The sequence below is a fragment of the Notothenia rossii genome (genome assembly GCF_949606895.1).
Source record: "Notothenia rossii genome assembly, chromosome: 5".
NCBI classification, from domain to species: Eukaryota; Metazoa; Chordata; class Actinopteri; order Perciformes; family Nototheniidae; genus Notothenia; species Notothenia rossii.
The window spans coordinates 70,155,640-70,171,748 of NC_136903.1; the positions used below are offsets into that span (position 1 = coordinate 70,155,640).

General features: G+C 40.8%; 1 protein-coding gene across 1 annotated transcript; it reads right to left on the bottom strand.

The window, feature by feature from the left end:
- Nucleotides 1-1,674: 1,674 nt before the first annotated feature.
- igsf8 (immunoglobulin superfamily, member 8) lies at nt 1,675-15,904 on the bottom strand. The gene is made up of 8 exons (XM_079685296.1): nt 15,728-15,904; nt 15,384-15,546; nt 12,561-12,941; nt 11,317-11,778; nt 8,813-8,991; nt 7,881-8,133; nt 6,052-6,510; nt 1,675-4,245 (listed from the first exon to the last, which is right to left on the bottom strand). The coding sequence occupies exons 2-8, from the start codon at nt 15,424-15,426 to the stop codon at nt 4,118-4,120; spliced, it is 1,905 nt and encodes a 634-aa protein (XP_079541422.1). The 5' UTR covers nt 15,427-15,546; nt 15,728-15,904; the 3' UTR covers nt 1,675-4,117.
- Between the last annotated feature and the right edge of the window lie 205 nt (nt 15,905-16,109).

Here is a 16,109-nt window from a genome sequence, read left to right on the forward strand (position 1 = left end):
GAAAGTAAATGTATAAATTATTTCATTTTTCAAAATAATCAGATATACAATGTTAAAATTGCCAATGTATGTCTGCTATATTTATAGTAAAATTGGACATTTTACAAAATATATCAGTTACTACTTCCTGCAGGTTTGCCACAGGGCATCTGGCCTGCTGTGTGTGTTGCGTGTTTGATGGCAGGGGTTGGCTGGGAGAGCAGGTACATTAACCAACCACAGGCAGCGTCTTATCAGTGTGACACAAAGCCTCTGTTTGTCTGCCTGCCACATCAGGGAGAAGAAGATTAACAGGAACTCAGTGTTTGCATTAGTGATGTCATGCTCTGTAAACTGATACAATATGAAACCATGGGAGCTCAGAGGCACAGCAGGGGGGGGATAGTTTAGTGGCAGCGTCATTATAAGATTTTTTTTTTACATGTCCTCGTTTGACATATTTCATCAAATGTTATACTTGAAAATGAAATCATCTGTTTCTTGCATTTTCTCTTTTGACATTCTTTTATAGCCTAACTTTCTTATGACTTATGAAAGGGAGCTGTCACGTTTTATTTCTTTTTTATGGGATATTTTCACTGGATGAATACCATGAGGAAAAAATACATTTGCAGAAACATATCCTGCCGAGTCTACAACGACATAAATCTCCATTAAAAAGCTGTTTTTGAAAATTGTCCAGCGAAATGGAACATTGTATTAAGAACATTTTAATTTATTTGGAGTCGTGTCTCTGGCCATTTGACTAATATCAATACAATTTTGACTTTCTTTTTAGCTTTGGTCTGTTCTTCACCAACTATTGAATGGATGATCTACATTTAAAGCTGACAAACACTTCATTTTGGATAACTTTGTCAGGTTGCACTAAGTGGCTTTTTTCAACAACAAAAATGGCTGCGTCTAAAGAAAAGCTTGATCAAGATGGTCAGATTGCACAGTAAAGTGTTTTTTTTTTTTAATTAGCTGATAGATTCTAAAAGGCTTTGTAGAACTGAGAGAAGTCGGGTCCAATAATTTGATCCATTGCTAATGTGAAAATATTGATTATGCAGCTTTAATTTGGCTTTGCAAATGAAAGGAAATGACCTAGCAATAGATTGGACATGTTTGGTCATTCAGTATACTGATGGAAGGAAGAGGGATACTGTTCATTGAGTCTGCAGCTGTAATGCGCTGTAAATTACATTGCCAATGGATCACTTACACAGTAAATACTTTGAATGAAAGCTGGCATAGAGATAGTGAGCATGTAATGCAGCCACTTTACAGCATCGACATTTAAGTTCAACCATCAGGATTTCTCCCTCTACAAGGCCCATCTCTTTGTCTATCTGAGTTACAGTGCAGTTTAAACCAGTTTTCTTGTCCTGGTTGAGATGAATGCATCCCAAAGGGTTAACTCCTGAAGCTGAAATACAAACCTCTGCTTGGCTGGTTCTAATTTGGAAACTGCAACAACCACAAGCAATGTTAGGTTTGTTTCATACTGTATTAATGGAAAATATGCTTAAATTGCACATTGACAGATTTGATTATATGCCTCCACACTTAATGCCCTACTCTGCAATACCCCCGCTGTCTCCAGTGGCCTCTGGTATGAACGTTTTTATGTTATATGACTAAAAAACACATTTGTCATGGCAGTATAAAATAAAGGAAATCAGAGTGACGTTTTCATTCCAGAGCGGTTTATTGGTTTGTCAACTGGCAGGTTTCGCCAAAGCACCATAAACAAACAAGAGTTATAACCTGCCATTTTTGTATTTCGATGGTAGCAAGATGCATTCAGGAACAGTGGGATTAAAGAGTAAACAGTCCAAACAAAACATAACACCTTCACAAAAGGGTTAAACATATCCTTAAACAAAAGCAAAACGTAGACAGCAGCTTTCACACTTAGCACGCTATGAGCTACACTTTTAACATCTGGCTGTATTTCTCAGGGAAGAGAAATAAATTGATCGATTGTGAGAGACTCTGTAAGAGAGATAGTGAGAGATAGAGGGGGAAGGGCAGCAGGATTCAATCTGCAGCCATAAACAGGGATTAGAGATGAGCATGCAGATACTCACCTACTTTCATCTGAAATACCAGCCTGTGCTGTGTGTGCCTGTGAGTCATTTAGTGTACGTGTGTGTAAAAGTGTAATCATGTGGTGGGTGGGTTATGTGGGGGAGCAAATCAGCTTTGAGTACGGTAGTTGATCTGGAACAAAGTGGCTCAGGAAGCAACCAGAGCTGTGATTTTTATTCCCCAATATCTGTGAACAACATCTATAATCGGGGGTTTAGAGCACACAGGAGAGGGAGTTTAGATGGACTCATATTGAAACCAAGAGACAGACACAGACAGTAAAGACAGACTGTGACCATGAAGTATAGCTCAGTGCAAACAAACTTTGAAAAGCAGAAAAAATGACATGGAATAATTTCAAATGGGATCCACAAGCTGGAAAACAACATATTTGACTTTCTTCCTCCTTTCCACGAACATGTATCTTGCTTTAAGTGGTCACACAATGTGGGCACACTCAGACTTTTCTTAAGTGTTACTTCGGACAGGAAGTGGAGGATGGATTTCACTAATTATGAGTGTGCAGACACAGTAAATCTGTCCTACAGATTTCTGGTGGCTAGCAGCAGGGCTATAGTCATAATACGTATTGGCTGCAGAAATGTGTGGCCTGAACCACATGATGACTGCAATGCCGACGACAGTGAAACTTCACTCAACTATTAGGTCATGTGACTGCGCTGCTTAAGAGGTTTTCACCTCGGGGACAAGAAACCCAAACTTTGTGAATCAACACAAATTGTTTTCTGTTATTTAACAGAGGATTCTTTTTCACAGTACTGTTTTCTGTCTCAGACACAGAGGGCAATAGGACAAAAAGCACTTTAAAAGTAGTTGCTCTAGTACAGCAAAGTAGTGACTTCTCAGCCTGAAGAATATCAAGTAAAAGCAGGAGACAGAGGGGCTTTGGTCCCAGTCCAATTGGTGTCCAAGTGCTTCAAAAGAGCAGAACAGACTGGTGCAGAATGTTAAACACAGGCGCTTTGCCAAAGACAGCATAGTCTTACTCACATGAAGAAAAATAAAAACTGCTAAACTCCATACAATATTTACATATTAGCTCAGTGCAAAATGGATATATTGTCCATTTATCTTAGTCTAATCTATACAAGACCACATAGAAAACTCACTTCAGTGTGAAGCGTCACAGGCGAGGAATGCTTGTGTTTAGAATTGATTCTCAATTGGTCTTGGCATTAGAAAGCCTCCAGCCAGCGCCTGCCTTATTAAGTAACAGACAGAGACTGTGTTTACATGCAGAGTGGTTCTGGGCTGCAGGCAGTGGAAGGTCCCTGCTTAGATTACGTTTTGGAGGCTGAACTGCTCCCATCAGCATTCATGTGACTGTTAGTGGCAGTGCTAGAGGTTTAACCATGCACACACACAACAACATTAAAAGAAAAACATGCAGCGCGAGGCAAGGAACAACTGGAACAGTATAACCTATTTGTGAAAACAGAATATCCTTTGTGTGAAAATAGAACCATTACTAAATGTGGGATGATCTACGTAAACAGCGTTATTCAAAATATATGACCTTCAAATTCAAATGATCAAACCATGACTTTTAAGAGGGCAGTTTGTTTGATTGTCCTTGAGAATTTCTACAGTAACTATAAGATTCATCTCATGTGATAGACAAAAGGAAAAATCTTGCTTTTCTTGTGTATTTTTACCATTTTCCATTCTATACAGAAAGTTAAACTGGAACAAAGGGATGATTAAAAAATGTAGGTTAATCTAAGGTGGAAATGGACTATAAAAATGTTAGGTCTTTGCTCAGTAAGGGTCATGTATGGCGACAAAAATATGTTGAGGAGTTTTGGATACAAAAATACAAGAGAATTTAAAACACAATCTTTTGGCATTGGTTGTTAAACAGTAATGTCTAAACACAGAAAACCAGCGGGGTCTTTTTCGCTTCATTTTTGTCTAAAAGTTATTTCTCAGCCATTTGTATCCCGCTATGTTCTGGGCATCACCTCTTTGTGCCTCTTCACGAACATTCAGACTTCAGATTGGCAGCAAACAGCGGGTTTATTTATTTTGGAGTGCGCTGCTTTGCCAGCCGCTTCATGAAGCAACAGGTCACTGTTGAGATGATGAGGATGCCCACAAACAAGGCCGAAGAGACTCCGACCACCAGAGGGATGAGCAGGAGGTCTTCAGCTGGGGGAGGGTAAGAGAGAAGAGAAGGATGTTGTAATTTAAAGTGAAATTTGTTAAAGTGTTAAAACCTAATTTCAGAAGGGAAAACGTACTCCTGTATAATCACATAGGAAAATATTTTAGTTTTGCCAAATCAAATGTTATTTTCACCTTCAGGCACCACAAATATTTTTGAAGAAGCAAGTGAATGGAAAAACCAAAAGCACGGTTTGAGCTGGAGATTCAGTAATGTGGAGACTGAAACTGGATCTAGACCCACGCCCAGAACAGAGAGAAAGTACACAACTAACTCTGCTACATCGGCCAACACATGATTAGTGTAAACATGATCACTGTGCTCAACATATCTCTGTTCTGCTTCTGTAAATATTTAATACATATAAATACAAATACACTTGGACTCGAGTCCACTCCGTTAGAGATATGTTACAAATGCTCAAATACATTGATACTTAAAATTTGACTTGAAATAGGTCTTAAACAATCTGAAGCTGAACTGAACAACATTATATTCAGGGATTCTTCTAGAAAAATATAGCATGAGGGCCTAACGTCACTTCCGGACAAAAATACGGCACGCCCGCTTTCCGGAAAAAAAATGCACTGGAGCGAAGGGCAAAACAATAGTTTCTTAATGCCTTAAAGCTGCTGAGTCAAATATTGCACCTCAAACAACAAATGAATCCTGAGTTACGGCTATTTTCTTCCTCTACAGAAAAAAGGACAGTAAAAGGAACGATCTAATACAGAAATCACAGTTTCAGAGTTAGCCTGCTGCCTGCCACATGTCTATTGGCAGACCGACCGGATATCGATCCCCTATTTATACTCCGTTCAAAATGCTGTCTGACGGCCTATTTGACATGATTTTCAGATTTTTTGAGAGATTATACTGTTTTTCTCAAACAGAAATGTGTTTTCTGGCACCACTTTAACATTTTAAAGGAAAAGTTGGCTGTTTGTATGAGGACGCACGCCAACAGTAAGAGGGCACAGCTTTAGTTTAATTTGAATATCTTTGGATGTTAGTTTGACAACAAAATGTAAAAATCCCCTTGGCTTGGGCTCTGTAAAATCATAACAAGTACTTTTCACCGGGTTCCTTTTTTAAAGAAATGGTCATCAAGGAAGTACTTGTATCAAATGACTTTGAAAGACAAGCTAGTTAATTGCAGCCCTAGGTGCTTTTGGTCCACCCGTTCAGAATCTCACAGAATAAAAAAACGTCTAAATCGGACAGGAACAAGTGATATAAAGTGCATATACAAATATTGAATATGCAAGTGCAGGGGAACTATGCCCTGCTATTGCTAGGGAATTATAGAGAAGAATAAATCTCACTCAAAATGTACAGACATTTCTCAAGGTTAAGAGTAAATGTTTGAAATTGACTCAACATTTACACAGGCCACCCTCCAGCTTGTGACGGAAGGTCAATGGAGCTGGAAGTTTTCAAACACTAACTTGAGTAGAAGTAGTAATACTACAGTATAACAATCCTCCATTTAAAGTAAAAACCCATGCTCCTAAATGTTCAATAATAGCAAATGTAGATAAAGTATTATAAATAAAAGTTCTAATTATGTCTCTTGGTACTGTCAGTGTTACACTACCACCAGATTGGATCAGGGGAAGTGTTTCCTGGTTTTAAAGGCTGCCTTACAGTAGAGTGATTTCATTTTCTGAACTTCAGTCGTTATATCAACATTACAGATGATGATTGTGAGTTTTATTAGTACTAACGTAAAAGAATAAACTGGAACTGTTGGTAATCCTTCACAAATCCAACCCCCAGGAGACTCTTACCTCTGGAATACATGTAGACGGTCACTGCATTGGACTCTGCTCTGGCCCCTGTGTTGTACCAGCCTCCATGGGGGTCCTGACCCCACGCCTGGGCATGACACGCATACATGCCCTGATCATCCATGGTAGCTGAGTGGACCCTCAGTCTGTAGCTACCCGCGGACAGGCGGTCAATGCTAACGTCGCTAGTGTTGACGTAGATCTTTGCAACAGCGTCGTACATCAGGGCGGCTACCAGGCTGGGCCCCTCCTCCACAGGGGGGTCCGGTACAGTAACAGCAGAGGCCGGGCTCTCCTCCCTCTTGATAACTCGAGGAGGGATTGGCCACCGCAGCCACTGCACCTGCGCCTGGGCGGGACCTGTGGTCGTCACGGTGATGTTGCAGATCAGGGTGATGGTGTTGCCTCGTTTTAGCAGAGGGCCTCGAAGGAGCTGAGCCACAGCTGCAACCAGCACATCTGGAAGGAAATGGTACATTCAAAGAATAGATATAGAGGGTAGACTTAACATATGTGACTGCCAAAACAAAACTGAATGAATATTGTGTGATCAATCAAATGGTAGCAATCATCTACTTAACAATGTGATCTTAGTTAACCCAAGTTTATCAGCATTTTAGAAGTTTCTGAACATTTGAAAGGAAGCAACTACAGATTCATTGTTTTAGTCTAGATTTGAGCGCTAGCATACTATACTAACTTATTTTACACCTCAGATTTTTTTCTGTCATTAAAACCATTCATCAGTAAATACAAAGTTTAATGATTTTAAAAGGTCCCATGTCATGGCCATTTCCATTGATCATAATTCCATTGTTGAGGTCTACTAGAATAGATTTATATTGTGGAATTTTCCAAAATCACGTTGGTTTCTCATACAGCATCTCTGTAAACTACGTGTATTCACTGAATTTCACTCTCTGCCTTTAACGGCTCGTTGTAGCTCCAATAGCTCCAGCCCCCACCCTCCCTGTGAGCACAGTGTGCTCTGATTGGTCGGGACGTTGTGAATCGCGCTGAGCTCCATGGAGGTGTGGCTTCCTTGTTTAGCGACAGCGAAACACAGCCAAACTCACCCTGAGCACACACAAAGTCACAGCCGAAGTAAAAACAATAAGTGTGGCTTGATATTGAGTAAGAAAAAGGTTGATAAACGCTGTGAGAATGGGTCTGCAGAGAGAATTTTGCCGCGATCCCAACTGTTTGTTATCAGCCTGCAGCCAGGGAGAAGAGATCAGCAGAGCTGCCTGCACTGTGTGTGTGTGTGTGTGTGTGAGAGGAAGTCCATGGATTGGTCAATTTGGACCAATCAGCGGGGGCTTAACGTAACGGCTCCGCGGACGTAACGTAACGGCTCCACGGATTGGTCCATTTGGTTCCGGGTAACGCATGACATCAGGAGTTACCCGGAAGAATCAATGGACAGTGACGTATCTCCAACGAGGCGTTTTGGGGAGGTATTTTCTGTGTTAGAGTTTTACTCGCTACAGTGTGTACTTTGAGGGTTTTGACTCTGCAGACCGTTTACATACATAAAAACCTTCATAACACACAAGGGGACGGGTAATAACCGGAAAAGCATGACATGGGACCTTTAAGATAGATTTGTAAAGCTGTAGGTGGGACTAGTGTCACAAGTATCAGAGGTCCTGTTGCAGACTTGAACTCAGCCCAACAAAGCCTAATGGCAAACAACACAGGCCCCATGAATTAAAACTTCTAAATAATTTCATAACAAAATCCAACACAGAAGTCGTTGAACAGAAAATGTATTCAAAAGTGTTCAGATGAAGCCCTCGTGTCGCTGAAGATGCATGCAGCGCTCTCACCTTTGCTTTTGAGGTTGACGGTGACCCCCTCAGACCTCTGGGTGAGTGTTACAGGAGTAGACGGGTCAGGGTTGGCTCTCCCGGCGTACACACTCACAACACACCGGTACACCCCAGAGTCTAAAGGCTGGCCTGAGAACAGCTTCAGAGTGTATCTCCCCCCTGCCACTTTCTCCATGGAGCCCCCACTCGCTCGGCTGAGGTCGTCTCCCCAGCTCACAACACCGTCCGGGCTCATCCGGGCCACCTCCACCTTAACGTTAAATACAATGTGTCAGTATGTTTCAGATTATAAATTAAATTACATTTTTGGCGATTAACCAGAAACTTTAAATATTTTTTAATTAGTGCAGACCGTTCCCTAAGGCATGCAAGGTTGATGATATTGATAAAACGCAAACGTCTTCAAAATTATAATGTCCCTTTTGGACTGCTGCTGCTTTTTCAAAGCCAACTCTTAAGTGTCATTCATCAGAACTTTGCCTGCAGCACTTGAACGCACCCCGCCGGAAAACCTTTCAAATCCAGTAGTAACTTTGGATGAAAATAAATTAGACTTTATGACTGTGATGGATTGCCCATTCACGCCGGTAATAATTTAACTGACAATTATTATTTAATAAATATTTCAGTCTGTGTAAGCAGGAACTTCACAATTCTATAAAAACTGACTTTCAAACAGAGAAATAAGAAAAAACGAGATAACATTTTCAAACATACTTATTTAAAAGTATATGCTTTTCTTATTGTTGTAAATGGACTTTAATGCAAATACTAATATGGCATATGATAACAATTTTGATGTCAAATATTTCATAATTTCCCTCTTGCTGACCTGTTTGTTCTCATGTATTCACTTACATACTTGAAAGAATAAGGTATACTTTAAGGTGCAAAGCAAAAAAGCAAGTGAGCAGAATGAGAGTCTTTACCTCGACCCCCCCGCTCCTAGCTCCATCGCTGCTGACTGATCCTCTCTTCATCCACTGAACCAGCAGCCCTGAGTTTACCTCCGCTGGCAGCCCTAACACCTCACAGGTCAGGATGAGAGGAGCCCCCACCTGCAGAGTCACCTCCCCTCGGGGAGAGGACGATATACTCAGAGACTCCGCTGTGGAAAGGAAGAGGCAGAGGGGGACAGCTTATTAAAAGTGAAAGGAAATCCTCCGCAGTGGAGGGCCCTCAAACAGGCCATTAGACTATGACAGTAAACATCTTTGTAGGAAAGCTAGGGTGGCCTCTCTGGTACATTACATATTTAATGTTTAAATGGATAAATATCCCAACCAGAAAGCAAACATTAGAAAGTGATTATTACAGCATAAAACTAAATGGAACACAAGAGAAAAGTAATCAGGTAAATTATAGATTTTGTATTTATTTAATTGGATCATTGACTTTCCCAAAAAGTGTTGTAAAATAAATCTGAGGGCTCTTTTGGATATCTTATTATTTTAAATTAAAAGGATCGAACAGCAGGACTAAAAATGATTCAAGTTAAGATTCATTATGTTTGAAAGTTTTTCATAACCTGAAGCTCTTCCATCTTAAGCAATTATCAAGAACTAAGTACAAATACAGTAGAAACAGACAAGCGCGCTCTCTGGTTGTAATAAATGTATTATACAGTATTGATTTTCTTGAACTTGTCCTGTCGTTTTCTAATTAGACTTGCATGTTTATAAAATGACAGTGTATGGGTATTTTTTTTGTTTTTGTTTTCCTTTTATAAGTACACACTGGTCCATTATGTAAGGGAAGCACACAACACTTCCCCTAACAAAAGATCTACTCAACATATAATAGACACATTATTTAACAAAACAAAGGGGAGACTGGGTCAGGCTATTGTATGAGTCAGACAGCAGGGGCCAGATGAATACAGATCGTAATAGTGCTTGTCAGAAATTGACAGAAAAACAATGCATGCATTAAAGAGAGTTCAATTGTAATGCTGAAGAGAAAAACATTTGACCTAAATAAATGTAAGCCCCACATATTACAAAGAAGTTTTTGTGAATCTCAACAGGAATACAAAATCAGTATTAAACTTTAAAGTTTTTTCCAGTATAAATATTCTATGTATATATCGGGTTAACTTTCATATCCGAGATGTTCAAATATGGAGGAAGCAGCTCTGACGGTAATGGACACATCAGTTGGCCAGAGAGATAGTCATCCTCTTTGTGGGCTACAAGGGGCCAAGGTGGGAGGAAAGATTACTTAATCCTTCAGATCTACACAAGCTCTTTGGAATTTAAATTCAGCCAAGCGGCAGCCGGCAGTTATTGAGCTGCCGGCCGGCCAGATATCGACCTCTAAAATCCAGCTGGATAATCAGCAGAGAGTTCAGCGTCAGTCAGGCGCTCTGACAGCCTGAGCACATAGTCAATACACTTTGATAGTTTCAGGTTTTCTCATGGGAGATTTTGCTGCTTGTCTCACCTAATAGTAAATAATAGCGCTCCATTGACGACGATTTATATATCAATTAAATGATCAACAATCCAATATCATCAATGCAAAGTAAAACGTCTCGATGTCTAGAGCTCAGTAATAAAATTGTCAAATCATATTTAATTGTGTTCTGTTAGTAGACATTCATTTAACCGATTGTATAAAATGGGAGTATAAAATGTTCTCATATTGGTCGCAGGCCCATGAATAGAATGAAGTAGAAATGGTCCAGTGGCAGACTTTATAATATCACCCAGTATATATTATTGTTGTCCAGATAATAGGTATAATATCGGTATTAAACCTTTAAATGTACACCCTGTGCAAATATTATAGAACAGTAAAACAAGAGATTTGATAAAGTCACCTCTGGAACTGAGATATTGTGATGGGCATTTTTCATGGTTTCATAGACCAAAGGAATAACTGATTAATGAAGAAAATAATCTGCGGATCAATCAATAAAACAATAGTAAGATGTCCATCCATCCACCTAGCAGGGAAGGAAAAATCCAGCAATCCGTGCATCCAATCAGAAAGCCCAACAAGCAGAATAACTGTATCCAGTTACGTGTTTAATTAGCCCCGCATTAGTAGACTGCTCAGCCAGCACGCTAGACATTCAGTTAAGCTGTAAGTAACACAAACATTTAGGGCTTCAGTCTGAAATCTGGAAAGACTCCAATGCACTCGACAACGCTGCAAGTCCAGCCGATTGACGTCACTCGACTCGGAAGTAGAAACCAAACCTTAGCCATTTTGCTGATATTATCATATCATATAGCAACCAAAGTGGCCACTTCTTTCCCTTGAAGATGTTTTCGCTGACTTAATCTTTCAAATGTATGTTGTACACAATGTTGAGTGAACACAAATAATTGTGCAACATGCATGTTGTAGTGTGACCATGACACTTGCACCACTAGACTGTACTAAGTTTAGCAAATGTCAGCACAAATACTGGCAGTTTCTCACTGACCTAGTTGCTGAACGGTCAAGTTGCCAATATCCAGCCTCCTCTGTGCGATCTTCTGCCAGGATCGATCGGGGTCCCGGATCCACTGCATGGACTCACAGAAATAGGAGCCGGTGTCGTCTGGCTGCACGGCCCTCATCTTCATCACGTACTCGCCCAGTCCCCCTTCCTTGTTCCTCTTCTCCAGCGTGATCTCTCCATCGTCGTACCGCTTCTTGTACATAGGTCCAGGGACGACCCCCAGCAGCTTGTCGATGGAGATAATCTCCCTTATGTTGCTGACCTCCCCTCCACCTTCGGCCCCCAAGCCCTCTCCATTATTGCGCTTCCCAAACGTGATGGACAGCTGGGTGAGCTGCTCCGATTGGATGCCGCCTGAGCATATCAGAGTTAACTCGGCCCCCTCGGGCACGGGCTGGCCGGTGAGGGAGCGGGTGTAGCTGACCTGGAGTGTGTCAGGGATCACTGCAGGTGTATAAAGAGACACAGACAGACAATTGCATTCAAGAGGCAACAGGAGCCAGGCAGGAGGAAAACAAGATGCCAAATTGAATTTCTATTGCCTGTGTGCTGTTTAGACATGTCTACACGTCTATGTTTAGAACACTAAAACATATAATGAAATGAGCTAGCTGAGAGTTACTGCAAGATGTTTACCACAATCAGAGGTGGGCTCCAGCTTTGCCAAAGAGAGGGTAATAAACAAACTATAATGAAGATAGCACAATTAAGCTGCAAAAGTAACATAAAGTGAACTACAAATATAAACTTAGTGGTTCACAGAGAAGACAATTATAAGAAACAGTATAGGTAATTATGTTGATGGGTTAGGGAAAGGGCAAAATGTTATTGATAGCTTGAGCAGACAGATCTTTGTAAAAAGAAAGACAAACTCCAGACGGCAAGTGTAAATAACAGCTTAGACACGAGGAATGTCGTCATGTACAGAGTAAACACAAAGTATGATTAATAAATGTCATCCATCTGGCTGATGTAGTGCAGAGTTGTTGATATTTTCTTTCCCCCATGACAGAACTGGAAATCACAATTACAGTTCGAACTATGTAACTAAATAATTGTTTTTCAATGAACAAAGGTTAAGCCTGTTCTTAGACATTAACACGATTGGAACATGACATGAGTGATACATTTTGGCAAAATTAGAAACAATTAGATATAACTCAACAACCACTCAGATATAATGTAGTAAATAACTATTTTAAATACATTACAAACATATGACTGACCTTTGACAGGCACTGAGGCGCTGTAGTTCCCCTGGTAGGAGATGTCCGTGCTGGGTGTGTAGCACTCGTACTTCCCCTGGTCTTCAGCTCGAAGTCTCTGGATCACCAGTCGGACTTTGTCCCCCGAGTCCCTCTCCACCCTCACCTCCCCATTCTTCACCCGAGGCTGAAATGGGGCGTAAGGGAAGCCCTTGTCCCTGGTGGACACCACTCCCATCTGCTTGCCACCGGCATCATCTCTGTACAGCAACCACTCAAAGTCCTGCGTGCGTGGCCCTTCAAACCCTGACACAGCACAGGGCAGGGAGAGGGGGAACCCTGCAACACGGTAGAGGGTCCCAGGAGGAAGAGATACGTCGCGACACACAGCGCACTGGAGCACTGTGAAAGACAAATGGAGAGACAGCAAGAGAGTGAAACACTGTGATGAATGGACAGCAAAGATTGGAAACTGCAATAATGTTATTTCCTGTGGGTCACATTCTGGCCTCGTAGCATGGTTGGTACTGATCAATATCCTGAGCTGATGACTGACTAACAGGGAATCAATACAAATAGCTCAGGAGAAAAACACCATAGCTGCCTGTAAAATACTCCAATACACTGAAAAGTGGCATTTAAAGTTTTGCAAACAGTTATTTTCAATCGATAAAAAAAAAACTACATACATTCTCAAACAACCCATTGAGTTGTTTAAAAAATGTCAAAAAATACTACTTAGCAGCACAAATTACATTTTTCAGTGCTCAAAGAAGCAAAAACAGGTCATTGAGTGCAGTGCTTTGGAATGAGTTAGACATTTCCAAACTTTAAATCACATTGAAACTGTCAAAAGACGTTACTCAGGCCAAAAGGGAAAAATAAAACTATCACTGTCACCTAACTGTTTAAGAGAGACTTGGTAACATGGGAAGTTTTTCACAGTTCTGGTTTAAGAGAAGAAATATTCCGTGCGAGGGGGTTTCATGCTTCCAGGTTCAAGCGTGATTGTATTTCACTGAGTCTCATTGTCTGGCTGCATACCCAACTTCCCCTGGAACCCCGCTGAAATAGTTATAGGCTCAGACCGAGCTCCTATTTAAATACAGAAACTGTCTTTAAGCCACAGGCACTGAAACTTCTCCTTGCATTACTATTCTGTCACGATAAGTGCAATGACATATAGTAATTCCTCTTTTGAGAGAAGGAAGCTCAGAGGAATAATCAAATGGTTATACAGACTTGATTGTGATGTTTGTATTACTATTTAAAATGTGAATGTAATAAAAGGAAATAATCCAAATAGCTCAGAAAAAGTTAAGCTATTTATTTATTAAAGTGGATAGCCAGTCGAAAGTCAGATAGCTCATCTTCATAATAAGTTCATCCATATGGTGGTAAGAAAATAAATACTTTTATATAATCGGTACACATTTTTAAGGACTACCAAATGATTTAAATTCACAAGTGGGGGCAGAAGCTGAGAACAACTCCTCATTTCCAAATGCAAATAAGCTGTAATCATACCGGGAAAAACTGTCAACAAACATACAGCCACTAACTCACTATGAACAAAGGATAATCTCAAACTAACACACCTTAAACCCTCATCTAGAGCTGATTAAACTACCTGAACAACTAGAAATACTAGATGGGTGCGTTTTGGCTCTCCTGGCCTGTCTGCGTGTGTCACACCTAGAAACAACTGGAGCTTTCTCACAGGCTGAGCCACGGCCTGATAACAACACACCCATAGATAATGACATAGGAGACTAGAGGGATGCTTAAGCGGATCAAGCCCTAATTAACATTGGGCTCGGACTGATAGGGTTGGGGGACACAATGGCTGATGATGCTGAATACTGTCTGGACCCTGTGCAACATGAGGGAGCCCCAACTTTCCTATCAAGACCCCACAAAGACATCCATGTTGTACCAGAGGACTGACAAATGACCCTTTGGTTATTAAATTGGCTTTATATTAATAAGTATACTGTCGCATTCAATCTGACATGTTTTCCTTATGTCTAACGTGTATGGTCAAGCGATAAAAAAATATATCAAATGTTAAGTACAAACCGGAGTAGCTCTGTTTGGCAGATATATTAATACATTTCAGATGTATCTGTTGCGGTCTGGTTGGGTGGTGTGTTCTATTCACAGCCTAAAATAAAGTTTTATATAGGCTCTGAAGCACCTTGGATTTATTTGATTATGTAGCAGTATATTCTCTCGGCAAGGACTATCCTTAAGGCAAAAATCTTCTTCATGTTTACTATGTGTAGCTGAACTTTGAAGACACCATTGCCAAATACACCTTGTGAAACATAAGAAACACACTGATGAGATCAAACAAAATAAACCTAGTATATCTGTAGTGTGGAGATCAGTGCCATAAAACAACGATAAAGTTAACCTTTGTGTAAATACAGTAGTTAATACATATTATCAGAGAGCCCACCCACCTGATTTGAATACTTTTACTTGGGATTTCCTGGATGTCACCAGAAACTAATTGTATGGTTTAAAAAAATAAACATACATCAAATAGTCTGTAGGTGATTTTTGCTTGATATTGGTCTGTCCTGTCTGTGACTTGTGCATTTGCATTGTAGGTCATAAAACTTGCAGACCACGACAATTTGAAAAAGTGCTCCATATATGCAAAAATCAGGGCCATATCATAAGAATAAAGCTACGTGCTGCAAATAATATCTAAATGAATAGTCTGATTGGTCTGCTTCAAGAAACAATCATACAAATGCATCTCCATGTGACAGATGGCGAGGCGGTTTTAGTCATTGTGTTCAGAGAGAAATCAGGTGCAACGCAGACTGAACTCACCCCAGTGTAGAAACACGAATAATGCTGTTTTCATCGAAGCCATCACTGTCCTTATCTTCCCCCCAGATGTCCAGATGGATTAAATTGACTTAAATGTATCTCTCGGTGTTCCTCTGCGTGTTTATCGCCGATCATACTTCATCCCGCCGCGGAGGCCAACTGTCTTAAAAACAAACGAAACGACAGGAACCATCGGATTATTTTGGAAAGGAGGATGAATGATAACGTGCAGCGATGTATCAATACTCCGATCACACAGAGGAGTGAGTTAGCAACATCAGCTAACCGCAAGACACATGCACTTTATCAGATGTGTAAACGTGCAACGCTGCAAATGTAATCACCTTTTTCATGCACCGTCGCATCTCCGTCAACACACCGTCTGCTCCATAATGTCCCGGTTTGCTTTTAGATTATAACGCCTCGACAGACATGCCGTGCAGCTCAGCCATGGAGGGTTGGCATCACAGGGGGCTAGTGTGTGTGTGTGTGTGTGTGTGTGTGTGTGTGTGTGTGTGTGTGTGCGTGTGTGTGTGTGTGCGCGTGTGTGCGCGTGTGTGTGTGTGTGCGCGTGCGTGTAAAGGGGTGGTTGAGACAAAAAAGGGAGGAGCATGCATGCAAAGAAACGACGTTGACAATTTGAACCAATGATAATGCAGTATAGTAAACTAGATAGGTTGAACTAACAACGTCGAACCGAAAGGGGGCGCCACAGCAAAACACAAT

Coding starts and splice junctions, on each gene's coding strand:
- igsf8 (XM_079685296.1), bottom strand. CDS start 15,426: ATGGCTTCGATGAAAACAGCATTATTCGTGTTTCTACACTGGG. Junction 11,779..12,560: donor CGCCTCAGTGCCTGTCAAAG/GTCAGTCATATG, acceptor ATACACCTGCAG/TGATCCCTGACACACTCCAG. Junction 8,992..11,316: donor CTTGACCGTTCAGCAACTAG/GTCAGTGAGAAA, acceptor TCCTTTCCACAG/CGGAGTCTCTGAGTATATCG.